This window comes from Fundulus heteroclitus, chromosome 5 (genome assembly GCF_011125445.2).
Source record: "Fundulus heteroclitus isolate FHET01 chromosome 5, MU-UCD_Fhet_4.1, whole genome shotgun sequence".
Lineage (NCBI taxonomy): Eukaryota > Metazoa > Chordata > Actinopteri > Cyprinodontiformes > Fundulidae > Fundulus > Fundulus heteroclitus.
Genome location: NC_046365.1, coordinates 16,114,376 through 16,142,111, shown reverse-complemented (window position 1 = coordinate 16,142,111; position 27,736 = coordinate 16,114,376). Strand labels below are relative to the sequence as shown.

The following is a 27,736-nucleotide window of genomic DNA, read 5'->3' as shown; positions in this document are numbered from 1 at the left end:
TCGCCATCACGACCCACTGGCCAATAAGAGAGCGCCTCTCAGTATTCTGATGAAGGCGCATGTGACTGGGCCTGTCATTGGCTGAGAGCCGCAGTAGGAAACGAAAACGCAGCCTTCCGCCGCTCCTGCCTCTCCTGCTGTTGCTGCTGCTTCTGTTGCTTCTTCTTGAAGGATCTCAGCAAAGTCTGCAGCTGCTCACAGGTTTGTTCATAAATCTTCCTAAAAAAAACGGACATGTTCCGGCCTGTAGCTTAGATCCGAGGTTAAGATGGCGCGTTTGCGCATCACAAAGCAGGATGAGCATGCGAAAGGTTGATTTTCATTGTTGGCTTCAGTTGATTAGAAGTGATCCACATTGTTTTGTGTATGCGTGTTTTTTTCTGTTCGCCTTTTCGTTTTTCCTCCCTTGTTCTCTGTGTTCGGCTGGTTAAAAGGTTAAAAAAAAAGACGCGTTAGTTGAAGTTATTGGCGTGAAGAACCTGCGTGCGCACAAAGGGAGGATTATGAAATGAAAACATACGGGTGGACGCGTTCATCGGAGATGGTTTGTTATACAACGTGCGACGATCTACTCTGCCTGCAAACTTAGCTGCGCTTTGTTTTCGGGCGCATCCCCCCCTCTCTCTCCAACTTTGATGCATCAATGCCACCCCGCTAGTTCATTCAATAATATTAGAAACAATGAACGCACTATCTCCCACTTCATGCGCTGGCATCCCGCCACATCGCTCATCACCCTGTGTGTGTGTGTGTGTGTGTGTGTGTGTGTGTGTGTGTGTGTGTGTGTAGTTAAACGCGCCTCACAAGAGGAAGTGAGCATAGCTGTGAACTGCACCACCACACCAGATGTGTCTCATGTCTTCCTCGTCGCGTTTATTCGAGCTTCTCTCCCATCACACATCATGTTATCATCAGATGCCAAAAACACATCTGCAGTTAAACCGTGATAAAGCATATTATAAGTTCTAAAATCAATACTACATTTCTGCAATGACATTTTTACAGACGTATAATGCTATTTTATTTTTTTGCCAATCCAAGTAATATTAGAGATTCTTGAATAACTTGTTTATTTATGTATTTATTTTATTTTTTTCTACCTTCTTCTAGATGTGGATAAAAAAACAAAAACAAAAAAAAAACAACATCGTTTGAAACTGTAAGATGGGAAATATGTGAAATGTGAGTTTCTCGTTGAAGAAATTTCTGTTCAGATGTCTGTAGTGAACACAGATACACTCTTAAAAGTGTCACTGCTTGCTCTCCGGGTTCTGTTTAAGACGTGGAGCTCTGTTCTGATCGACAGAGCTGGGTTATGGGTTTGATGCTGCACACTGGGCGAGGTCTGCGGCCCAAAAATTGGTTCACAGTGACAAATGTCTAACTTCATAATGTCTAACTATACTTATTAATTGCGATTAAATAACAACATTCCTACTCTCTCTAAACATTTTAACAAACTTCTTGAATTTATTCAAATGTTAGCGGGAACACTGCGAGGAGTGATGAAGCACTTATTGTCTCTTCTCGGACCAAATCAAGCTGGGTCACAGTTTTTGACGCGATATTTGGTTAAAACTACCCAAACTTCTGTCCCATCAGAGTAAAACCTGCATTGGGGTTGAAGAGATGATCCATCAGTTTTTAGAGTGTGATAAGAATGCGCTTGTTGATATCTGGAGATATTTCTCAGCTTCATTGTCGTAAAGTCTAGATGTTTCTGACGTCCGCGTCCTCAACACTGAGTTTGAAAAGGTCTAAATGCATTTAATTCTTAACTAAAAAGGAGCTGGCATGGGCAATATTCAGGTTTCAGGGTCATTGTTGCATTTCATGCTGAATGCAGTTGCCAAGCAACCAGTGGAAATTCAAAGACAGGGGTGTAGTTGGCCATAAATGCTGGGGCCCGTGCTCCTCCCATCTCTCTAATCTCATATCTCCTAACCGGAAGGGCTGCAGCCTGTTACAGATGTGGATCAGATGTGGCACGACTGTGGCCTGGTGGATGGAGTAGTTGTCTTGCAGTCGGTAGGTTGTGGGTTACATTCCAGCTTCCCCCCCTGTCACACATCAATGTTCTCCTGGGCGAGCCGCTTAACCGCGAGGTGTATAAACGTGTGAGCGTGTCTGTGTGGATGTGGCTGAGGTGTGAAGCACTTAAATTGGTCCGGATGATTATATGGAAGTGCTATATAAATTATCTCCAGTTGCCTTTTTACAGCAATATCAACTGGATTCCATCATATTTAGGATTAATACCAATATTGTGCTGCTGCTGTAGAAAATCTAAGTAGTCCTGGAAATTATGGTACTATGGTTGAAGACTTCTAATTTTTTTGATTTTAATGGTTTTAAAGTATTGACCTTTGTTTCTTGGACTAACTGTGAAAAGGCAGTTATCTTTTTTCCCCTACCCCATGACAAAACAAAGTTATTTAATCACAAATAGAAAATATATGGAATAGAAAATGTTCATAATGTTAAAGAATTAGTATTTTTCATGACCAATTGTTTGGTTGTTGTTCTTTGAACCATCCTGGTCCGCACTAACAAGCCTGAACATGTGGCACAGCGGGTTTGGCACCTTATTTGTGCTTCCCAAGACCCAATTTTTACTGTTGAGATACTCAAGATGCAGTATAATAGCAAAACAATGTCTAAAGAAATACAATTACGGCATAAAAAATTGTGAATGTTTGTGTTCTGCATAGAAAGGCTTCACTTGAGTTGCTAATTGCTAAATAAAGGTTAATTTGATGTAAATCTGTGGGTTGTGTGTTGCTGGTTGTAAGCTCCGAACATGCACCAACACGCAGTTATTTATATATGCATTATTCATACCCCTGGCAAATTCATATCTGAAATTAATATTATTCATCCAAGAAATAAGTTTACTATAGCATTGAGAGAGGATAATAAAACAGTGTAAAAGAAGCATCAAGTTTTGGGGGGAAAAATATTTGTTTCTATTTACATTTTACTAAAACAATGTTGTTGTTTTTTTTGCCATTCTCAGTAACCAGTGCATAAACCTTAATTGGCTTTGCAACAATCAAGCTCTTCTTATAATTGCATGTTTCCAGTGATATTTTGATAATTTTTCTTTGCTGATGAGCTCCAAGTGTTTGAGGTTGGACGGCCCTCCTTTCCATCACCCTAATCTATATTTCCCTCCAGAGATTTCCTCTGATTCTGTGTCAGGCCGAAATATTATAATTTCCACTCTGAAGAAAAAAATAAAAAATCTGCCAGGTCTATTGTATTTGATTAGTTAAAAAAATCGACATACCGCCCCGGCTTTAATCTACCTTCATTAAAAATCTCAACATCTCCCTTAAAATCCTAGCTCAGTGTTGTTGTCCTGGTAAGGTTGCTTATTAAGGGCACACGCCTTGCTTGATGATTCAAACAGCAGTTCATACCTGGCTGACTTTACGTCTGCTTCATAGATTATTTTTTTTCAATAGATGTTACGTTATAAACAACGGAGAAACTGCAGCGTTTTCCTGAGATGCACAGTATCTTATCTTAATGATAACAATCAGGTGGTTTGTGTTGTAGACCTAGAGCGTTATAACCAACCCCGTCAGTCAGTTATCAAATCCTAAACGCTTCACTTTTTATAGAAATCCTTCTCCACGCGTCTTCGTTTGGTTTTGGACAGACTCAGGCAGACGGGGAGGAAGCACCGCAGGTGGTTTACAGTAAACTTCCTTTGACAGGAATCTGGGGAACGCAGATTAGGTGGAGTGTCTTTTTTTTTTTTTCATATTTGACCAGGCAGTGCAGTTTTCTGCATCCGTGGCCAACAGACCAGACAGCAGTGTGACCGTCCAGATGTCATGTGTTTTTCCTTTGAGCACAGGAGCGGCTTTCTTCATGGCAAACAGGGACGGATTGTGGCCCTGAGACCCTGTCATTACGCCGTCCTCGGTCATTTGAGAATACCAGCATGCCTCTGTCTGTTGTTGGGCTGGCAGCAGGCTGACAGAGCTGATGTTTACAACACAATCAGCCCTTATATGCGACCTTCAAAGCAGGGACTTAAGGCCACAAATTCAGACTGAGTGTTGCATCCTAACAACTTTTCGCTAATCTCCTATAATTGCAAAAACTTGACAGAATCATGTGAGAGAAGAAATTAACCTCCTAGGCTAAAACAAATCTAATTTGCTCGCTGATTTGGGAGGAGCGACCTACTTGGAGGGCTGTTTTGCTGAAGCGTTCTTGGAGATATATATATATATATATATATATATATATTTTTTTTTTTATAAAATAAAATTATGTCAGTTTTGCAATTAAATGCTTATAGTTAAATAAAGCGGGGATTTCTCATAAACAGCTGCACTACTGAACATCTACCAACACAATCCTCCAGAGAAAAGGATAGAGGTAACCATGATTAAAACCCAGCTAAAAATAATTACACTACACCTCCTTTACAAGACTGATTACAGCTCACCGGTATTTGCTTTTTTTTTGTATGTGTGCACTCAAAAATGTGCTCCATAATACAGATTTGTTTTTCTTCACAGTTCATCGAAAACAAACAGCAGCTTTTATCTGTCCAGCTTAAAATCTGAGAGGAAAAAGCTCTGATTTGCTCTTACAGTTTTATTAAATGATGTTCTCATTTAGAACAGCTACGCAGGAGCCTTAGGCAATAGACCTTTATCTGGTGATGGATCATTAGTTACTTACATCAGGACCAGCGGCGTTGTGTGAAAAAGAGAGCAGTTTGTGTTACACAGCTACACGGTTTGACGGGATTTCACTAATGTTTCAAAGACAAAGTTATTACAGTAAAAAAAAAAAAAAAAAAGATGTCTTTAGCATCTTGTTGTTAGTGCTTAGAACAATTATCATAGAGATTTGCAAACACTTTCAAATCAAGCATGTTCTGTAACAGACCAAACTGCACTAGTCAAATGGATTTGAAATAGAAATTTATTCAACTTCCTGTTGTCTGCTGAAGTCTCAACCTGCGTTGTCGCAGCCTGGATGAACAGCCGACATATTTCTGGAAAACAGACAAACTGAACAGAAAAACTTTTCCTTGAAGCTTCTTGAGACTCTTTTAGCTCCATAGCAGCTCAATGGTTGTTTTCACAACGCTAAGCTAAGTAGCTGATGGCTCAGACAAGAACATTGGTGATCAAATGTGACTGAAAGGACGACGGCTGACCTCAGACAGGACGGGTAAAGTCAGAGCGGCGGTGCTCTCTCTCGTGGACCTGCGTGAGGGGAGGAACGGTGTGTGTCCCGACTGGTTGGAAACTCTTGACAGACGTGTGACCTTTGCTCCACTTCCCTAACCCCACCTCCCACCCTTCCCCGCTCTATACATTTCCCTGCTGCGCCTCATGTGACCGGCAGTGTGAGGTTTCATCACTGGGCGTCAGGACCTGCTCTCCTCAGCCTGGTCATCCTGCGCAAGGTCAGCCTTTGGACCCTAAAACCGGGGCTGAAGGTGATCGGGCGCGAGCTTTTACAGCCGTCTGACTGCCTCACAGTGACAAACAGCGTGCCTCAGTGTGCGACTTGTTTCGGGGCGTCAGACGCTCTGCCATACTCCGTTCGCTAACCTTTTGGGAAAACAAGCTAAACTGGTTGGGGTTTTGTGTGGAAACATTAGCCTGTAAATGTAGATGGAAGGAGATTCATACCTGATTATAGCCTTTTAGTGTTTCTGTTTAAATGCCTCCCGCGGGGCAGGGTGTGCTGTTTGTGATATTGTTGCATTGTCGCCAAGGTAACCGGCGGACCATTAGTTTCACCAGCGTCCCTATTGAAGCACAGTTTCGTGAATTAAAGAGAATCAACCAGCGTTGCATGTGTCGCAATCAATCTGACTGTTCTGGGGACTACCCGAGGGGAAGAAACGCACAGACTGAGACGGATTTTGGTTTGTGATTGAAGACTCTTCTTCTGCCAGACTATATCCCAAAAAAAAAAGCTGGAACTGACACTCATGAGAAGAGAAAACAAAAAAGTTGGAGGAGCCGTCGGTTAACATTTGTGCACAACACTGGCGGTTCCTTGCACAAGTACACTTCCACTTTTCTACATTTTGCTGTATTACAAACACAAACTCTTGATCCGTTTTACTAGGATTTACTAGGATTTTGGAGAAAATAAAATGACACATTTTCTCTACATTCTTTCCAATAATTAATCCTATAAATAATTGTAGCACACATTAGTATTCCCATCCCCTGTGCCAACACTTTGTAGAGCCGCTATTGGCTGCAATTATAGCTGCAGGTGTTTTGCCGTATGTCTCTTCACGCTTCGCACGTTTAGAAACAGACATTGTTTTGCTCATTCTTCTTTGCAAAATAGGTCCAGCCCATTCTCTGAACATTTATTTTGAAGTCTTGCCGCAGATTCTCAGCTTGATTTAGGTCAGGACTTTGACCTGTTGTAAACCATCCTGTTGTAGCTGTATGTTGAGATTCTTTGTGGCGCTGGAAGGCATCTTTCCATCTGCTCCAATCTGCTTCCCGGTCCCTGTTGTAGAAAAGCATCCCCACAGCACAATGCTGCCACCACCATGTTTCGCTGTTGGGATTTTGAGTTCAGGGTGATGTGCAGTTTAAGTTTTTCTCCATACAGAGGATTTTTAAGATGACAGGTAGGCCAAAAGTTACACTAATGGTCCCGTCTGACCAGGGCTCCTACTTCCATAAGTTTGGCGTGTCCACCAGATTGCAGGATTTGCGGAGTTCACAACAAAAAGTGATACGATGGGCAGATTCTCCTTCCTGAGCTGTGGATCTCTGCAGATCATCCATGTCAGATGTTCAAAGCTTGGGGTATTGTTTTATAATCTGATTCCGATTCCGGCTTTCCCTCAAATGAGATTAGATCACCTACAGGTGGACTCTATTCGTTTGCTATCTATTTATGTATGACCTTCTTTCAGGGGTGTCTGAGAAACTTTGCCTCCTTATCCTTTAACTTTACAGCTATGCACTACTTTGAGTTGGTCTCTTTTATAAAATCCCAATAGCATTCACTGAAGTTTGTGTATGAAACGTGACAAAATGTAGGTAAGTTCAAGAGGGGATCCTGTGAGGCATTGTACTTTTATGTACATATATAATTAATTCAACGATAGCTGCAGCAAATTTACAGCCCTGATCCAAACATTTCTGCTGCTGGGTTTTCTTGTACAGACGCCTTATCTCAGATTTTAAATGTTTTACCTCTTGAGTTTTACACAGACGTTTTTTATTTTTTGCAACCTCCTGCCAAGAGGAAGTGAAACATTTTAGAGGAAATCAAGAGTGTCTGACCGGCGCTGTGTTATATTACTCTAACTTCCTCGCGGTGGTCGGAGTGGGTCTTGTGTCAACAGCAGATCTGTGACGTGCCTTTGAGCTGCTGCAGGCTGCTGCCAGTCTAACTTCGTGTTCTGTTATGTGTCAGATGACCTTGCTGCCCTGCCCAGCTACCACCCACCCCCCCACCCCTTACGCCCACCCCCCTATGTCTTGTGCTGAAGTGTGGTGTGACTTGTGAACTTGCTCTGCCATTGGCTTGTCATTCTCGCAGGCCAAGTATGGTGAGTGGAGATGGGTGGGGTTGGTTTTTTGGGACTACCTTTCACCTCCAACAACCGTTGGCACAAATAATCTGCAGAAGGGGGCAGTCTCAGCAAGGGGGTCTGTTGCACGTATTCTAATTTGACCCCCTAGCAGGAAACTTTCCTTTTCATCTTGTCGGAAACTTTTAACGCAACAAAGTGATGCAGTGAAATTGTCTACCGCATTTGTGTAGTTGCGGCCTGCAGAGCTTTCCATACTCTTTGGCAAAACATGTTTTTTGTCAATAAATTGCTCCCCTATTTAAGATTATGTGCAGTAGCAAAATCTAATTCCCATAAACGAAACCTTGCTAGAACTTTTTATGAGACTTGGCTTTTTGAAGTTGATTATAAAGTATTGTGTCTTTTATTTAATAATTGACTACTAACTGAATAACTGACATTGTGGGCTATTAATATGATGTGGCATAGAGATCAGTTTCGCCTACCGAACTCTTCAAAATGGGAAAGACAAAAGAACATGCCTTTTAAGGAATGCAGTAGTATATCGATGTTCATAATTTGGTAAATAATTATTAGATAATAGTTACTCCCATAAATGTATCCATCAGACCAACAATTAAAAGGGAAAAAAAGAGAGATAAATAAAAAATAATTTGAATTAAGATGTATTTTTTTGCCATTGGTGATAATAAATGTGAATTTTTCTGTTTATAATGTTTTGATCCAACAATATTATTAAAGATTATTATTAAAGACATATTTTATCAATACAATCAACCAGAAGCATGCTGCCTTGCACGTTTATCTATCACTATACGTAGAGTTCTGGTAAAAAAAAAATTCTGTGGCTGGTAATCACCTGCTTTCTTTTTGCTTCTCTCTGTTGTCTTCTAGTGAACATCCATTGAAGTATTTTATAAAACCTAAATCTCTTTGGTTTTTACCAAAATTTCATCTGAAAATGAGATAAATATATATATAAAATGATATGCTCAAACTAGAGTATATAATAATTATTATTACCAAATGGAGGGAGAGTGGGGAGATAAAAGGCAGCGGTTGGATGGGGGATGGGTTAAAAAAGGCATGGGAAATTTAAAACTTAATTTTAGTGGCACTCTCCAACAGCCTGTTATGCAAAAATATTAAACATTATTGTTGTTCAGCTGCTGAGAGTTTATCAAAGGGTATTATTAGTCAGGCTATCAACTCAGGTAACAATCTGCGGTTGGATGCTAAACAGACTTGCTGCCTGTGTCTTAGCACCTGTAGCTGCCAAGTCTTAGTTTTACCGGACCGATGGTTTCTCTACTGCGGCCTGTTCCACCCCAGAGCTCTTTGGATGTAGATGTAGTCGCTGTGGAGATTCTTACTACCGATTCTTGTTGGTGTTCGCTCACCCTCCTCTGTCCTTTCCTGATGACACATCGGGGATTTCTTATTTCATTAGACTTCTGAGGTGGACTAAAACAATAGTCAGGCTATCGGCTCTGGGTAGCCCGACAGAGATGCCGCTATCAGCCTGTTATCCAGTTTTTAAAGAAGCGTCACGTTAATGGAAACAGTGGTTGCCGCTTCTTTTGTTTCCAAAAGCTCTCTGTGTTTTCTGCAACCGGCAATATTCCTTTAACGTCCATATTTTTTTATTTTTTTATTTATTTTTTATTTTTTTTTTAGAATTGTGGGGGAAGTTTAGTAAGTTTCTTTCAGCTTGCTGCCCATCAGTGTGCAGCAACAGGTGTAAGAAGGAGGATAGTGCTTGGAAGCGAAGCACACATCCCTCTTGTACCTTTTCTTCTCATTAAAAAGGTTTTCAAACTACAGGAACAGTGTGATGAAAACATAAGGGGTTTTGAAATCCTAACTTTTGTCGATAACCCAGCCCGTGCCCAGCCAACACATCCTTCAGGTGAATACATGTATTTATTATTTCTTTGCTGGGCTAGTTTTAGGTGTTTGGGTTCCCTGCAACAGGAAATTGCACACGTCTGATGTTTGTTTCGCACTCTTAAGCACGTGTTGGAAAAAAAAAAAAAAAGACCATACATACAATCTGTGGGTTTGGCTTAACCCGCTCACTGTGTGACTCTGCAGAGCGCGCGGCTTGCTGCGTCTCACGCGTCTGTGTTTCTGTGTGAGGAGGGGCGTGTTTCTGCTATTCATAGTTGTGAGAACTTCAGAGGTCTATTAGAGGTCAGTGTGAGCCCTTCTAATAGCAACTGCAGCGCTGCCAGGCCTTTCAGATAACTGCACCTCTCCACTCTGAAACCCAGCGTTGACCCTTCTTCATTTGCGCCCTGTGAGTACAGACATGAATTAAATGTCAGTGCGTCTGATAACCTGTTTAGGTTCAGCTAAGTTGACCTGTCCTGACTTTTGGGTAAAAAAGTAACAGGTGTAGGATTAAGAAAAGCTTATATCCGTCCTTATTTTTGCTCACTCTTCGACAAATGAAGCCAGTTTCAATTGATCGTCATGTAGTTCATAGATCAAACTTAGGGATATTAATTTTTTTTTTTTATTTATTTCAGCATGAGCTCTTAAATCTAACTCTCTTTTGCATCAGAAACTTTGCTCCAGCTGGCACTAGTCCCGTTTGAGCTTCAGGGTAATAATAGAAGTAGGTGAAACGTCAATTGTTACCTCCATGACTTCATTTACCTTGACTGCAGAGGTCGGATCAGTTGACCTGAAAGTCCTCAGAGGTTTATAGCAAACATAACTAAGGAGAAATACTCATGGGCTGATTGAAGAGTGCATTATTAATAAGTCTGAGCCTATTCTGAGACATTGTATTACTAATTATTAATTTTCTGCTTCACGAAGAGCTATAGCCCATTAACTTTTTGATTAAAAGTCCCCAAAGCTGCTCTTATTGTCTCTCATTTGGATATAAAATATTTTAGCTCTGCTGCAACACATTAGTAGGACCTCTTTTTTTAAAATAATAGGTTCAGCCCAGTGACTTCATCTCAGAAATATGCCAAGCGAAAAGCTTTTTTCCCCCTTCCTGAAGTTAGTGGTTGAGCGTCTGTGGCCGTTTCCTTATGTCTCCGTCGAGGCTTGTCAGAAAACGTGTGTGGAGTCAGATTTCCTTCCTACGCACAGCTGTTCAATGGCAGAGCACAACGTTCCTTTTAGACACGACAATTGAAAAGGAGCACAGTGAATGACAGGGCTCCACAAGAAGCTGAAACATGCAAAAGATGCTGATTTATGTCTTTTAACTTTAAGATTTAATAGGGCAGTCTAGAAATGCACATGTGGATTTTTACCAACTTCTGATTTTTTTTGTTGTTGAGGAAAAACGAATTAAGAGAGAAAAAAACGTACTTCAGGATATTTGATAGTGGTGGAAGATTTTAATCGACCAATGAAATAAGGGAACTACAAGATTATCCCTATTTATGCATCAAAGCATTATGTTTTATCTGATTTTTATAAATCCCGAAAAAGTGCATCAAAGTACATCCTGATGGTTTATATGTTTATGGCTGAAAATAGTGCTTTTGATTAATTTAATTTAGGGAAAAACATCTGATTTCTGGGTGTTTCACCTGCCGATCAAGGGAAAAATTCGCCAATTCAGAACCTTGACCCACAGATTGGTGCATCCCTAGTGCATATCTGTAGAAACAGCTCAATATCCAGCCCTCAAATATTTTAGGGAATGGTTGATGTAAAACAGGAGAACACAATAATGTTTTTGTTGTCTATGTGATGAGATATTTCTGAAAGATAAAGAAATGACTATCATATGTAATAAAGTGGTGGCCGGTCACTGAATCACGAACATGATTCTCCGTGGATTCATCACTGAAGCCCACAGCAGTGTGTGGCCAAGGTGGTGAGGAGGTGAAACTGAAAGAGAAAGGGGTTTCCTACCTAATAAACTTAGTATTTTGCTTTGAAAATAATCAAAATCTGAGGAATAGTGTGTCCTCTGCACAGTTTCTGCACAGGGACATCTGTCTGTCCAGAGCAAGTCAGATGAAAGACGTAACACAGGCAGCAGCCAATACAGTCTCGCTTTCACTGTGAACGTCATTGTGTGAAAAAACATTCATTGTCATGGAAAATTCAGATTTCTTTTGGATCGGCAGATTACTACCACAGCTCTAATGGGTATATTTGCAAGTCGAGCACATGGAAATAGGCTGGTATTTTTGACCATGGGGCGCGCTGAGATTTTGACTGACAAAATCTCCCAGTGTATCTATTTTCATACAGACTAAATTGCTCAGGTTGGCAAGATCAATCTGCTAAAACACGTCACAACAGCTGTCAGGAACGTTAGCGTGGGGGTTATAATTTGGCCTTGCTAAGCAGTCACTGAATCAACAATAACCTCCTCTGTGTATGAAATGGTCAAGAGTCAAATGTGAGGCCATCTGTTGGACGGCTGAGTTGTTACTCCAACTGGATCATGAACGGGGCAATGAGCCCAAGCTCAGCAGCAAATCTGTAACCAAGTGGCAGAAGAAGAATATAAACAGGATGATCCATCGGCCCAGTGAAAGTCCCCTTATATAGGATTTAAAGACTCTGATGGGGACTTTAAGTCTCGCGTCAACCTATCAGCTGACATCAGAGGTTGTAAACAGTCTCCAGAAATATCTGATTGAAAAAGTGTTACTCAAAATAATCGCAGCTGTAGTTGGCAAGCTTTTAAATTATAGGACATGTTTTCACAGGACATTTGTAAATTATTAGATTTAAAAGAATATTTGTTGCTGCTTGTTTTTATGTTTTTTGAAATTTACATTTCAATAAGGACCCTTTTTTTGTTATTGTTGTTCTGATTTGGGTGAACTTAAAAGTCTAGTTGAAATTTATGTTTTATTATCAGCACAAACTAAACCAGAGATATCTTGTAATTTACAGAAAGTTTTTTTTTTGGAAATACAAAACTTTTACTGATACCTTTTAAAACAATAGAAAATTAAATAAATGTCTCTGGGAATAAAAGTAAACCACAGGTTACTTCTTCTCGTTAATTTAAATTATGGAGCATTGAACATTTTTGAAGAGTCAACTGCTGACCCTATAGTGAGCATACAATTACGTTTTATTTTGTTTATACTCTGTAGTAGTAATGTCAATCGTATTAAAAAATGTAAAGACAGGCATTGTTTGGATGAAGCCACGATTAATGCTAGCGGATGTGCTCCTCATAACAAATCTCCAGGACCCCCAACCGTTTTTCTCAATATGTTTTAGACTAAGTTTAAAGGCCCATAAATGTTCCAGTGAGGCTTTTAAATGGATCTGTGATTGGTCCGACTTTCTAAATGCGGATTCTTTTCTCTGTTTCTGTGCAGAACAGCCATGCAGGCTCAAGATGTCCTCAGACAGCTGCGAATACCCGAGCTGGAGGACTTTCGACAATATGTCCGAGGCTTCCCCACGAACGCCCTCATGGGTGTGGGTGCCTTCGCCGCCATCACCACCTACTGGTTCGCCTCCCGACCGAAAGCCCTCAAACCGCCCTGTGATCTGGGACTGCAGTCATTGGAAATACCTGTGAGTCTACACAGTTTCCCACCATTAAGCATTCCTTCAGTCTGATGTTCTGTCTGCTCACTGGTACAGTGAGAAATGTCCTGAAGCAGTCGATCCTCTCTCCAACAACAGGAGTGAGAAAAAAAAAAACATAGCTATGGAGTCGATCTCATGCTGCAGGAAAGACGATTATTTTGTGGATTAGTAGTGGATTTGGTTTTAGGAGTAAAGCTTAGTAATGCACCGACCAGGTTTTTCTTGGCCAATACCGTCCGGTGCATCTCTTGGGAAAGGTGTTGTCAATGATTGCTGACTCAGCGGGCAAATGTGTTTATGCTCTTGGTGAGGGCCGGGATGGGGGAGTCATCGTGTGTCTGTGGTTGTTGTTTTGGCTCTTAGGGGGGAGAGCGTGCCAGAAGGTCAGTGCTAAACGACAGCGACAGCGAGTACTTGACACATTATTACGACGACGCACAAACGATATACCAGGTGTTCCAGCGAGGACTAAGAGTGTCAAGTGAGTATCTGTTCTAGACGTTGACTCGCGAAACACCCGAAGACACTAAACGCTGTAAGAACACCCCCCCCCCCCCCCCCTGTTTTCTATGGTAGATAACGGACCTTGCCTTGGGTCGAGGAAGCCAAACCAGCCGTATGAGTGGCAGTCTTATCAAGAGGTAGGCTGCAGGGTACTGCTCTTGGTAAACAGCTATTTATTCTAAAATATGTTGTTGTTTTCTTTAAATACCCTGTGTTTGTCCAGGTGGTGGATAGAGCAGAGAACATAGGCTCTGCCCTTCTCCACAGAGGTCATTTTCACACAGGCGACAAGTTTGTCGGCATCTTTTCACAAAACAGGCCCGAGGTAAGTCCCATGCTTTCGTGCTTAATCGACGAGCCACGGTTTGTGCTCTGGAGCTATAGTTGTGTACGTTACAGCTGCTCGCTGCCCTCACAAGTCTCATATTAGTTTAACTTAATACATCCGTCTTCCTGTACATGCAACAAAATGTTATATGTAGTTATATGTAGCCGGAGCCTCGGAATCGGCTCCAGCTGTACTTTTAATTGGAAAGAGAAAACGAGCACATCAAGTTATTGGTAATCTAAACCTCCTTGAATGGCTACGTTCAAAATGACCTTGACGAGAGAACAGAAAGAGAACAGGAAATTAAAGGGGTCAACATTTGTAAAGACTGTTTTAATGGAGAATCGAGTTATTAAATGACAAAGGTAGGGACACTGGTCAGTAAGTGGCAGTGGTCTAATCCTACAGCAGCATAATGATGGAAAGATCCTGGCCTAAATGTCAGGGAACCTCCAACAAAGAGCAATTTAGCCCCATCAAGGCAATCAAGAATAAAACACTGTGGAATTACCTGGATGTACAAACAAACACTCCCTGAGAAGCTAATCGTGTGCAAATAGACATTAGTTTGTGAGCGACAGTGTAAATAATTCACAGTCAGATCAAGAACCTGTGAAACCAGTCGCATGTTTGTAATCATCTAACAGACTATAAACTGGGCTGGCAAGGCAAGTTTATTCATATAGCTCTTTTCAGTAACAAGACAAGTCAAAGTGCTGGTGGTTTATTTGATTCTCAGCCCTCACAGCTTTGGAAAATAATCTGTTTTTAAGTCAACTAGTTTATGATTTAATGGTCCTGGATCGTTTACCTGATGGAAGTGGGACAAACAGCACACCGCCCGTGTTCGTGCGATCTGGACTCTTGTACCATAAACCATGTCTAGATTGTAGACAGCATCCCACAATCCCCATGCGCTGTCCTCACCACCCGGGCTAAATCCTTCCTCTCCTGTGCAGCTCCCATTATCACACTGTCACACTGAGACAGAGGATGCTTTCAATTGTAGCTCTGTAGAAGTCTATGAGGAACTGAGTTGAAAAGTCCAGTCCCTTTCAGTTTTCTGAGAAAGAAGAGTCGCCGTTGGGCCTTTTTTGCCAGATGGGAGATGTTCCCAGTCCAGGAGAGGTCAGAGGAGATGTGAATGCCCAGGAACTTTGTCCACACGCTCCACCACCTCCCCCTGTGTGGAGAAAACGTGCACCAAGTAAAGCAGCCAGAAGAAATGATCTGATTCTGACCCAACTTGCTAGATAAAAAGTAAAATAATTGTCTTCTATCCAATTATTTTATTACTCTGCTTCCATTTAGCCTTTCATTAGGTGTTGAGCATACCTTTATGTTAAAAAACTTATAACTCTTCTTTTCTGGCTCTTATCTCTGACCTACAGACATAAGCTGTTATTAAGTGCTGGTGGAAATTTGTATGCAGAATATTAACTACGATTGTAACCTCTAAAATTGCTTACATGTTTTAATTATTTGCAGCTTTAAGTTTTTATTTCAGATAATGTATAATGCAGGTTATTTTCAAACTTATGTTCTCTCCATCCAACTATTCACAAAATAGGTGCATGTTTCCCTCCTGACCAGGTTATTTTGTGATTCTCCTGAATGCCACAAAAAAAAAAACTGTAACCATTGTTCATTGCCTGTTTGTTCGTCACTTTGCCTTCATTATGTGTAATGTGTGTAATGTGAACCAGAGTAGCCTAAGAGAAATTTCACCACAGTAACACGTGGTGACAACAAAAACTCTCTCTCTCTCTCTCTCTCTGTGACATGATTGGCGTTCTTCAGCGCAATGTAATATCGAGTTAAATTAACTAAACCCGTCTGGACTGCTTTTGCCTCAGTGGACGATCTCAGAGCTGGCCTGTTACACGTACAACTTGGTGACCGTCCCGCTGTACGACACGCTCGGCACAGAGGCCATCGGCTACATCATCGAAAAAGGTACGAAGAAATTCCTTGCTCGCATATTATGAGTCAGGAGGAGATAAAGTTAATGTTTTATTTGTCGTCTTTGTCTCTGTCTCAGCTGCCATCTCAACGGTGATCTGTGACGTCGCTGACAAGGCGCGGCTGATTCTGGACTGCATCACCGGGCAGGGAAAGACGGTGAAGACCATCGTTCTCATGGAAGCCTTTGACACGGATATGGTGACCCGAGGAACACAGAGCGGGGTTGAGATTCTCAGTCTGAAGGAGTTTGAGGTGAGGCGTCAGCTTGTTTACGCTGCATTTTAGTGCTTTCGGTTCAAAAGGCAAAAATGTAGCACATGTATTCATGTTCTGTTTGTTTTTGCAGGCCATTGGCAAAGCAAATCCTCAGAAACCAACAGTGAGTAGAAACAGCTCAGACCATCAAACCTGATCACCAAAGAAAATAAAAAGAAACGGCTCCTAATTCTTAACATGTTGATACAAAAATGCAGGATTTTGAGAAGTAATTATTACTATACGCCATGTTGGATCATTACTTTGATCCAACAACTTAGCTATCCATGTCATCTAATTACAGCCTCCCGAACCAGATGACCTTGCAGTCATCTGCTTTACCTCTGGAACCACAGGTACGCCCACAAATCAAGCCGCTTCAATGCTGTTCAACAAAACAGTAATCTTTTCACACTGCAGTGTGTTATTCATATTTTTTTTTATGAGCTTTTATGTTTTCAATTCAGGAAACCCTAAAGGAGCGATGCTTACTCATCGAAATGTAATCTCCAACACAGCAGCGTTCATTAAAGTAACACAGGTAAAAACAAAAGAATAAAAAAATCACCTTCAAAGCTTTCACTTTGACTCATCTTGGCATTCAATTGAGAATATGTCCCCTCAAAAACAATACAGTGCCTTGCAAACGTTGACTATTCAGAGTTAATTTAAACTTTAGGCCAGAAGGCAAAGCATGATCAAAAGCACATGCTGATACACACAAACGTGTACAACAGAGTGTTATTTGTAAAGAAATGAAAAACGTGTCGTCTTTACTCCACTCTATAGTAATGAACTCTTTTGTGCCGTCTGTCATGTGAAATTGACGTAAAACACTTTGAAGTTTGAGGCTCTAATGGGAGAAAATGTCCAAATGCTCCAGGGGCATTAACACTTTTGCCAGGCATTGTTAATGTGTAGCTGGGGTAGTCGGATGCTGTCTGCCTCCGTTTGACCTTCTCTGATTCCCTCTCTGTCCCGCGACCCTCCTCCCCTGTGACCGCCTGTCCAGGGCACACTGAACCCCAGTCACAAAGACGTGGTCATCTCCTTCCTCCCTTTGGCCCACATGTTTGAGAGGGTGGTGGAGGTACAGTGCCTGAGTGACCTGACCTGCGTTCCTGCATGTGTTTTCTTTGTGTCCTCTGCAGATACACTGCATGCTGAACCTTCATGACATTCAAATGTCCTATCTACCCTTAGCTCACATGTTTGAGCGAGTTGTGCAGGTATGTTGTGGTTCTAATATGCTATAGGTAAACTAATATTCGCAGTTATATGTTTTTTTTATTATTGGTGGAACTACGATTTTGAGTCTTTTTAACCAGTGCAGACATCCTAAGTCTGTTATAGATTCTGGTATAAGTGAGAAAGAAGCACTGATGAGGTAGCAAGCAAGCAAATTCTTTATATGTCATTTCATATGTTTAAACAAATATATACAGTAGAACAGATTTATGATGTGGGAAGTTACGTTGATGATGTAGTGTCATACTTAATATGTAGGAGCTCAAACAGCTCTTGGGAAGAGAGTAGTATCACATGCAAGCAGCTGTGGGATGTGCCTTAGAAATGAGTGGGATTTGTTGGGCAGCAGCATCTCTCCACCAGCCTGCATCTAAATTGTCCACAGCGCCAGTTCCACCGGCTCCTAATGGCCGCGCACTGCACGGCTCCGCTCGCTTTCGAGTGTTTCAGGAGCAGCTTTAAGTAAGGCCAACGCGAGCTGACTCGAGAGGAGTTTTGAGTGAACGCCCCTCTTTTTAGTCATTGGCGAAAGAGACATGAGAAGGTTTTCTCCAAGGAAGTCCAAAAAGACAGAAGAGCAACGGCATTAATATTAAGGAAAACCAGTGACACCAGTGTTATATGTACAGAAAAGTTATGTGTACGACCATGTGAGTAGCGCAAGTATGTCTAGCAGAAAAGTTTTGCAACGATGAAAGGATCGCATGATTGTGCAGATAGTGCATAAAAGAATCAGAAAGTAATAAAAAAAATATTGTGACTGGCTAACAAAGCATATAGCCTAACTAATTAGCCTGTTAATATCAGCTTGTTATACTTGCAGTGCTACGCTGTGTAAATACAATGGTACCATGAAGTTGGAACCAGATATGTAAATGCACTGAATAAAGGTATGACCTTTTTCAAGCTAAACATGTCCTGGTTCACGGCATAAAAGATTGCCAAAATGCCAGAATAATGAGAGAGAGAATTTATTTTCTCAGACATTGAGATCAGGGCTGTGTAAAGGCCACTCCAAACCGCTGACATTTTAATCCGTAAAGGGAACATGTCACGCTTTTCAGTTCTCACTTTTCACGTTGAAATCATTCAGTTCTGGTCTGTATAAAGTGGGACTTCAATGCTTTGGTCTGAATTCCTCGTTCATTCACTCCCATGTGCCCTCTTTTTGCCCCTGTTCTGAGGTGCGTTTGAAAGCAACTTGTTTTGGTTCTGTCTCTTTAAATCTAAAGAAGGCACTTCATACCCCGCCCTCCTCCAAGTCACAGAACGTTCCACTCCACCCTGTTTGGCCATTTTTGTAGTATGCTGGGGTACGACGTAATGAACAACCAAATATTTTGACTTATCCACTTGTGGCTATGGCGTCCTTCAGCTTGGACTACAAAATCACTCCGAGAAATAAAAATGGCGGATTCGTGAGACTGGTAAGCCAGAAGTCCACGACCTTGTTTTGCAGCTCTGCAGAAAACACATTGTCGTAATTGTTAAAAAGAATGTAACAGAGAACAGAGAAAACTGAAGTGCGTGGAAAATATGACAAAAAAAATAATATAAAGATATTTATGCAGCACCTCGTCACACTACATTCAACTTTTCTGCAATCATACAAAGTCAAAGGACACAACAAAATGTATTTAAGGCCTTAACTGCTTCACAGTTTGGACGGTATTGTCAGGTTTGCAAGCATGCCCCTTTTTCCTTCAAATAAAGATGATCTTCATGGCCAGACAGTTCAATGTTAGTTTTTAAAACCCCAGGACATGTCCCCAGAAAATAAAGGTTTTTGTCCGTGTGCAGATTTGGAAACTGTAATCTGGCTTGTTGTATTGCTCTTTTCATACAGTGCATGTAAATAACCGCTTGCAAGTGTATTTCTAATCAAAATTATGATAGCTTGAGAATCCCCTACCAGCTCATGCTTTCTGCAGACCCACTGCTTTGTCTCCATGATGGAAGGATTTTAGCTATGAGCCCAGTAACACATACAGCTGCATCGCAAACCAGTAATACGGAGCCGACCCAAACAAAAACAGCAGGCCCTTTAAAAGGAACTCATATCAGCAGCAACGTATTGCGTCACGTCAGTGGATGCAGATCAGTTGTTTTTGTGTACTTTCAGGTGTGCACTGTGCGTCTGAACTTGTAGACATAACAAACCCATCCTGTCGTCTAAGGGACAAACATAAACAGGAAAAAAAAAGCAGCAATGTAGCCTCTCAGCTCCGAGCCATGCCTGGTTAATCGCTCTGCTAACCAACCTCGCTCCCTAAGCACGCCGCCGCCTGGGAATCCTCGCCCAATCAGCCGGCCGCGCTCCTCAGCAGTTTCTTGTGCGTCTTCTCCTCCCTAATATGTCACTATGATGTTCAGAATCAGCTTCGTTGACCAAGTGCACAAACAAGGGACTTCAATCCTTTTCCATTCATTTTTAAGTTACGCATTAATGTACAAACTTCACAGGAACTATAATGGAGAATAAAAGGAACACTATGTACACGTACGTAGGTGAACATGTGTACAACTAAAGCTTTTTTCTTCAATTATGTATTTGACGGTTATCCTTATTGCCAATAAATACACACAAAAAAAGTTCATAAATGCTAGCGGTCAAGATGTACCTACGTTTGCTAGAGTAAGGGTGGCCTCTGTGAGCTTGTGCTCCCCTTCTTAACCAATCAATAGCATGTCTGTGTTAGCTAAGGTTTTATTTTATGACATGGCCAGCAAGACAAAGCTCAAACAATCTGTCTTCCTCACAATAGGGTATCAAGTGGTTGCTTTTAAAGATTGAGGTGTTGCTCTCAGTAACTGCTGTAAACTAATAGCATCAAATGCTGCTTAACGGGCAGGAGGAGTTGGGTTAGGTGGATTAAAGTTTTCCCACATACGTCAAGAGACGAGATGAAAGCTGGTTGGTAGATGGTGCTCTCTAGTGGCCAACAAACGCCAGTTTTCGTGTAAAGTAGAAACGAGTGATGGGTTTTCTTCCTCAGTGTGTCATCCTCATCCACGGGGCACGAATAGGCTACTTCCAAGGAGACATCCGGCTCCTCATGGATGACCTCAAAACTCTGCAGCCTACCGTCTTCCCCGTCGTCCCCCGTCTCCTCAACCGCATGTTTGACAAGGTGGGACGTTTGCCGGGTGTCTCCCCTGTCGCTGGGGCTCGCCTTTCTTTATCAAAGTTTGTTTGTACCCCGGCGTGGACTGGTCAACATGTTCTCGTTTCTCTGCAGGTTTTCAGCCAGGCCAACACGCCTCTGAAAAGATGGCTGCTGGATTTTGCCTTCAGACGGAAGGAAGCAGAGCTGAAAACCGGAGTGATGAGAAAGGACAGCATGTGGGACAAACTCATCTTCAAAAAAGTACAGGTACGAAAATTGACACATTTTGTAAACCCTTCCTTAGTCTCATTAAAAAAGGCATACTTTAGCACATTAAGATAATAAGATAGGCTGGGATTGAAAGGAAAGAATGCACAAATAATCTGCATGTTTGTGCATCTGCATAATCTAATTGGATTTGACTTTGGAAAGTGCCTTGAGATGACATGCTTCATGAATTGGCCCTATGTAAATAAAATTGAATTGAATTGAAAAGTTTATTTTAAGATTTAAACTTGAGCGTGTGATTAATCTTCACAGGTGAGCCTTGGCGGTCGAGTGAGGCTCATAATCACCGGAGCGGCCCCTGTGTCTCCAACCATCCTGACTTTCCTGCGGGCTGCTCTCGGCTGTCAGGTCAGTCAGATCCAGGCCCGTCACACCATCTGCGTTCACCTGCGTAGAAATGTATTTATTACTCTGATTAGAGAGTCAAATCTGTTCTCATACACACCGGGTAAATTGATCGAAATGGTTATATTTAAAACTCTACACCCTGAACACGCTCCCAAAGGAAAGAGATGCTATGGCAAACACGTCTACCACAATAAATCGAAGGTAAATGGGTCAACAATAAAATACAAGGAGCTATAAAACAGAATATAAAGCTAACGAGCTAAATAAGAGATTATACAAATTATCAAACCAGTTAAAAGCCAGCGTTTCAAACTCAACCAGATCAGATTGTTTAAAGCAGGAGCCAGCAACCTTTACAGTCTTAAGAGCCGTTTTGCCTTCAGTCCACTTGAATTAAACTCGTTCAGAGCCGCATATGTTGCCTGGCCTTTTAAAAAAAGACAAGTTATAATTTTTGATAAGATCCACTGTAGGAAATATGTTGTCATTGTTAAAGAAACACCCTTTTATGTCTATTTTGAGGTTTAAGAAAAGAAGATGGATGGGATGTTAATATTTGTGAATAATGATGTAAAAAAGAATCATAGTTTCCAACATAATGAAAAAATATGGATTTAAAATTAAATATTACTGGCACTTTTAGCATCATTCTTTTGTGAAAATTAAAAGCAGTTATTCCAAGAAAAAAACTGCTATTATTACATTTAAATACCATAATAAAAATATAATTTGTTATTAAGAGCCACTGTGGAAGTTCCACAGAGCCACTTGCGGCTCCAGAGCCACAGGTTACAGACCCCTGGTTTAAGGAGATAGGTTTGTTTAAACATCTGCTCTAGAGACCGCCAGCGGCTGGAGGGCCCTTTTGTGGGTATACTTGGACTTTACTTACTTTATTTAGTGGAAGAAGGCATGGATGATGGGCAGATTTTGAATTGTTTTAGGATGTTTATGCCTGACCTGCTTTCTTTAGCAAAATTAAAAACATTCGGATGAGATAATAGATTCAAACTGAATAGTAATTGTTCTGTTGCTCTGTCCCCTTTACAGCAATACACCAAGAGCCTGTAGGCAAAGGTTTAAATACAAATAGCAGATTTGTCCTCATTAGGAATCTCATTAATTTGTTAGCAGTGGTTGAGACTCAATAAAATAATAGAATAGAAATATCCTTTACTGCCCCTCGGCGGGGAGGTTCAGGTGTTCCAGCAGCAAAGTGAAAGACAAACAAAAGCAGTTTCACATAAAGAAATAAAAACAAAATAATGAGAATAATAGAGTAGATAGTAATACTTAGTGATGTGGAAAAAATGGAGAATATGAAGTCTTCACATTATCCTATCACAGACTTCTTCAAAACACCGGGAACCAATCAGATCCCAGATTTACTAGCATGACACGAACACTGAAAAACACTGAAAAATCATTCAGAAAGTTTTCTACGGAGTAGCTAGAGAATTAAATGTAGAGTGTGTAGCATTTTTCTATGGATAAGGTATTAGAAATTAGTAATGTGAATATAAATGCCTTTAGGATTTATTGCTGTGTTTCCATATGTTTTTTATTCATATTAATACTATTAATACGATAAGTGCACCATATTAGTACTATTACTCACTGATATCACTATTTATTGAGCTGCTAAAGTGTACTTTACCTCGCAGATGCTGCCACTAACATCAGTGTTTCTTACAGTTCTACGAAGGCTACGGCCAGACCGAATGCACAGCTGGTTGCACCATGTCCATGCCTGGGGACTGGTCTGCAGGTAAAGCTTTCAGTCGCCAAAAAGGCTTGTTTTAGCTTTAGCTAGGAAGGGCCTGTCATGAGGAAATGCATCATCTGAAAACGATGATGCGTTTACGGTAAAGGAAAGCAAACGTGAATGTTGTGTCCTCCTCAGGTCACGTCGGGCCTCCCCTGCCATGCAATGCGGTAAAACTGGTGGATGTGGCAGAAATGAATTACCTGGCAGCCAACGGAGAAGGAGAGGTGAGGATCAAGCTTTATTATTCTAAGCAGTAATTGTCATCGCATGTGAATATTTTCATTTTGTACAGTATCTGAATTTGATATATCAGAAATATACTATGTAATTTTGCCGTGCCATTCAAAACCATTCTTTCTAACAAACAGTAAATTAGCATTTAATTTACAAACAAGAAAATTCACATACAAAAAAAGTAAACAGCCTTCATGACACATTATTACATTTTTAGCCCAAAGAAGAATTAAGATGCACCGATCCTCCTGGCTGAAACTATTTCCAGCTTTCTTTAAAGTCTGATCTGTTGATGAAGATTTCATTTTACCTTAAAAACTGTAAGGCATGCAAACTCATCTGTGCAAACAGCTAAATGTAGCAACCATCGATTATGAAAGTTCATTAATTGGAGTTTTACATCCAACAGAATATAAATAAATTGCAATATTATCCTCCTTTTGCACCAAATATTTATCCCTAATCTTTATCTGATCATTAAATCCCAAAACAAAGTGCATCAAAGTACAGGGTGTTGATTGAAGCATTTACAGAACCTCAAAATTATGGGAACCCTTAGTTTTGATGCATTTAATAAATAGGAAAAAAAAAAGATATTTGACTTGTTGATCACGGATCAAAGTTTATCCAGGAAAAGTGGTCAGTTAGTGCATCTCTAGTGTGCAACAGGTCAATATTGAGTCCTCAAATATGTTTTCAGGATTATTGCTGTAAAAATAAAGTTTATATAGTGGGATATTTCTTTGGTAAATATATTAATGAATCTAAAGAACGATAGGTTTTGTTACTGAGTTACAAGGCCTGATTCTTTGTGGGTTTATTTTGGTTTTTGAGTTTAATCTCGTGTTTAGTTTTATCTTTACTACAGAAACATGCCTAAAGTCAATGTACACGTTGCCAAAAGAAATGAAAGCTTAAGAAATAATTTAACTGGACATATCTGTCTAAAATTGGGTTATTTTGGAATTGGGATGAGTAAAAACTTTATACATGTAATTTTAGGTTATCAGCAATGATAAAAAAGTGAATATTTGCCTGTTGGAAAGACACATTTCCAATCTGTAACCCCATGTTTGGCTGCAGGTGTGTGTCAAAGGACCAAATGTTTTCAAGGGATACTTGAAGGACCCTGATAGAACAGCGGAGGCAATCGACAAGGATGGGTGGCTGCACACGGGAGACATTGGGAAATGGCTTCCTGTAAGCAAAACACATCAGCAACCGAGGATTCGGAATAAGAACGATCACGTTTTAAACAATAAAAATGCTGTTTGCGTTTGTCCCAGAATGGCATTCTGAAGATCATCGACAGGAAGAAGCACATTTTCAAGCTGGCACAAGGGGAGTACATCGCCCCGGAGAAAATAGAGACCGTATATAACCGCAGCGATCCAGTGGCTCAGATATTTGTTCACGGCGATAGCCTAAAGGTTAATTACTCATCCAGATGCACTTTAAATTAAATGAGCTTTTTTTTTTTTTTTTTTTTTTTAAACGACGCTGCAAACATTTTTGCTCCATTTAACTTTCCGTCTTGTTTGTTAGGCGTGCCTGGTGGGGATCGTGGTACCGGACCCAGACTTTTTACCCATTTGGGCCAAGAGAAAAGGATTTGAAGGCTCTTACCTTGAGCTGTGCAAGAACAAGGTTTGATTTAATAAAGACGGCGATCTAATCACACAGCTCTCGGTTCCCGGTCTGACATGTGGTTTTTCATTTGTGTTTTTAAGGATGTAAAGGCGGCCATTCTGGAGGATATCCTGAGCTTGGGCAAAGAAGCTGGACTGAAATCCTTTGAGCAGGTGACTCATGTTGCCCAGAAATATTTTGGCAAATGTCAAGAAACCTTGTCCGCATAATGCAGCGACATATTTCCCCAGTTTGAATTTTACGCGAAGGAGCCATTCAGGAACGAATATTAAGATGCGTTTCTCAGTTATTTTTATCTTTCTGTCCCACTGCAGGTCAGGGATATCGCTTTACATCCGGAGATGTTTACTGTCCAAAACGGCCTGCTCACCCCCACCCTGAAGGCCAAGAGGAACGAGCTGCGGAGTTACTTCAGAGAGCAGATTGATGAACTTTATGCCAAAATTAAAATGTGAGCTGGAGCCGAGGAATCGCCGCTGCGTGGTCCCACACACACCGCCAAATCATTTCTTCAGAAGATCCTCAATGTTTGTCTCTGCCAGGCGACAATTCAAGCAAACAGGGCAATGAATGTCAATTTAATACCTTACCTTGATGAAAAAAAATTATAATTGTACAGGAACTCTTGAAAAATCACAAGGAGGAAAGATGAGCTTCTTATGCCTTTCACTGCCATTAGATCTCCTGATGGTCAGAAAACCTAAGCTCCTCAACAAATATTAACTTTTTATTCAGTCTGGGAGAAAATATTCCTACTAAAGTGCTTTTACATTGACTCAGTCACAACTATTTATATACCAAGCTTATTTAATGATTTGGTAAACTATTTAAGTTGGTATTTAACGTGATCATCAAGCCTGTAAATAGTTTATGTGCTGGAAAACTATATTTGTACGCAGAAATATAGTGTGAGACTCTGTAGTTATAATCTCCTGCATTCCCGTGTGTCTCAGTATCGAAGGCTGGAGGACAGACTTGTTTAGGATGTATAAAGCAAGGTTTGGTCTGTTCGGGCTCATGTGCCTTTGCTTTGTTTTTGTATAGAGCATGTAAAATACTGGATGTAGCTATATTATAAAAGCTTTGACTTCTCCAAAAGAGGGACACATGACTAAGTTGATGCCATAACAAACATAAAACCATGAGAACAAGGCTTTTAATTAGAGAAGCACCAATCAAAGATCTCCGGGTTTTGCAGATGCTAACTTTAGCCAATCCTGATTTCTCTTTAGCAGCTGTAACATGAGGAAATGTAAGAACAGCAGTGGAACATGAGAAGCAGAGGTTACATGATGCCACATGTGTGCGTGGTGGTTGTAAAACAAGGCTTTGATATCATTTTTAATCAGGATAAAAGGATTACGGAGTTGACATTTTAAGCGGCCCTTTAGCATGTTAGTAATGGTTAGCACGCTCGGTGGCGCTAAATCAAGTCGCTCTGTGCATTTGCTACAGAATGTAACTCCTTTGTGATCCACTGAGGTTTTCAAAGACCTGTTGACTTTTCCAAATCCAGCAATTTCTGAGGGCGAAAGCCAAAAAGGATTAAAATGAACAAATTGGCTGCAATATGTTCAGCCTTCCCGTTATCTGCTAAAAGTCTGACTCTCTCTGACATGTCTCAACGCGTCATGGACAGTAGTTTCCTTTCAAATGTTTTTTTTTGTTTTTTTTTACACCTTCAGAGCTTCCTTTGATGCCATTTCAAGCGCCACAGTGAGACTAAAAATAGATGATTTCGAGTCTTCTTCCCTCCATTATAGCGCCCACACCAAATAGTGTCGTTTTTACTGCAGCTTGGTAGCATTTAGGTGCAATGGCGTCCACTGATCTGAAAAAGATCAAATGTTAAAGTGTCCTACTGGCTGGCTGGTCTCACCAGAGCCAATCAATCAATCAATCAATCAGCCTTATTATTCATACGGATTATGAAACATTAGCAGGTAGCGAGGATCCGTTTGTCCAAACCCGTATGTCGCGCATAATCTTTTGTCGTCTTCGTTACAACCATCAGGGGCTTTGTTGTCTGCTCTGTAAACAACTTACTGTCACTGCTGGGAGCCTTGAAATGGTTCTTTTGAGTTTAAACAAAGCCTCAGACAACACTCCCCCATAAAAAAACTCTACTCTTCCGACGTCAAAAACAAATAAACGAGGTTGACGTACTGGCAAAGTAGTTGTATACTTTAGTATTTCTTGCTTCAACATCTGCAGGGAAAATAGATTTGCTTATTCAGTCATGTGACTTCAAGTCTGAAACGTGCAAGACAGTGATGAAAAAAAAAAAAAAATGATCCGCTGCTTTTATTCACAGATAAAAGTCAATCTGTCTGAGACGTTTGTGCAGGGTAGTGGATTTGTGTTTTTGGTGATGAACAGTTTAGGAAATAGAAATACTAAAATGTTTTTTAAGGAAGGGATATATATAACATTTCTGTTGTGTTTGTAACTAAATCATTTCTTTTGAGGCAGTGAAATTGGTGAAAACTTGAAAGTGTTGTAAATTGCAAAGCTGTGCTGCTAATAGTTACAAAAAATGGTACTTTCCTGGGTCAAGTTTAAAGTTTCGTTATAAAATTTGGAGGCCACCGGCCTCAAGATAAAGATTTATAGACTTGTATAGATATTACAGAAGTGTTTGGAGGGAAGATGTTTTCTTGTGATGATGTTCCGAAAGACAGCTTTTCAAATTTAACTCACGTGTCCTTTAACGATGGCCTGGAATCTTTATTTAAGCTGCCAAAAAAAAGAAAAAAATGTCTTCTAATTTCAATTAAGGGTAATTATCTGCAAATCTAAATATGTAAAGAGCTATTTGCTGTTAAAGGGCGCTTTTATGACTCTTGTATAAAACAAAATGAGGGGGGGGGGGGGTTTCTTTGAAAGCATAGGATCTTTGTTGAATGAAATAAATATTTTCTTTCAAAATTTTTGTGCAAGTTTTATGT

At 40.7% G+C, this 27,736-nt stretch overlaps 1 protein-coding gene across 4 annotated transcripts; it reads left to right on the top strand.

Annotated features, from left to right (window-relative positions):
* The first annotated feature begins 89 nt into the window (after positions 1–89).
* Positions 90–27,537, top strand: acsl1a (acyl-CoA synthetase long chain family member 1a). 4 transcript variants are annotated; one of them, XM_012849813.3, is made up of 21 exons: positions 90–201; positions 12,877–13,078; positions 13,457–13,574; positions 13,670–13,734; positions 13,821–13,922; positions 15,782–15,881; positions 15,967–16,142; positions 16,237–16,269; positions 16,450–16,501; positions 16,613–16,686; positions 17,158–17,235; positions 20,390–20,524; positions 20,633–20,767; positions 21,041–21,136; positions 22,832–22,904; positions 23,040–23,128; positions 24,222–24,338; positions 24,425–24,568; positions 24,684–24,785; positions 24,869–24,940; positions 25,103–27,537. In XM_012849813.3, exons 2-21 carry the CDS (start codon positions 12,884–12,886, stop codon positions 25,241–25,243), a joined length of 2,097 nt encoding a protein of 698 aa, XP_012705267.2. In that variant the 5' UTR covers positions 90–201; positions 12,877–12,883; the 3' UTR covers positions 25,244–27,537. The 4 variants fall into 4 exon arrangements, with proteins under 4 accessions (XP_012705267.2, XP_012705266.2, XP_021164819.2 ...); XM_012849812.3 differs by lacking the exons at positions 90–201; positions 17,158–17,235 and adding exons at positions 9,746–9,854; positions 17,297–17,374; XM_021309144.2 differs by lacking the exon at positions 90–201 and adding an exon at positions 9,746–9,854.
* The last annotated feature ends 199 nt before the right edge of the window (positions 27,538–27,736 follow it).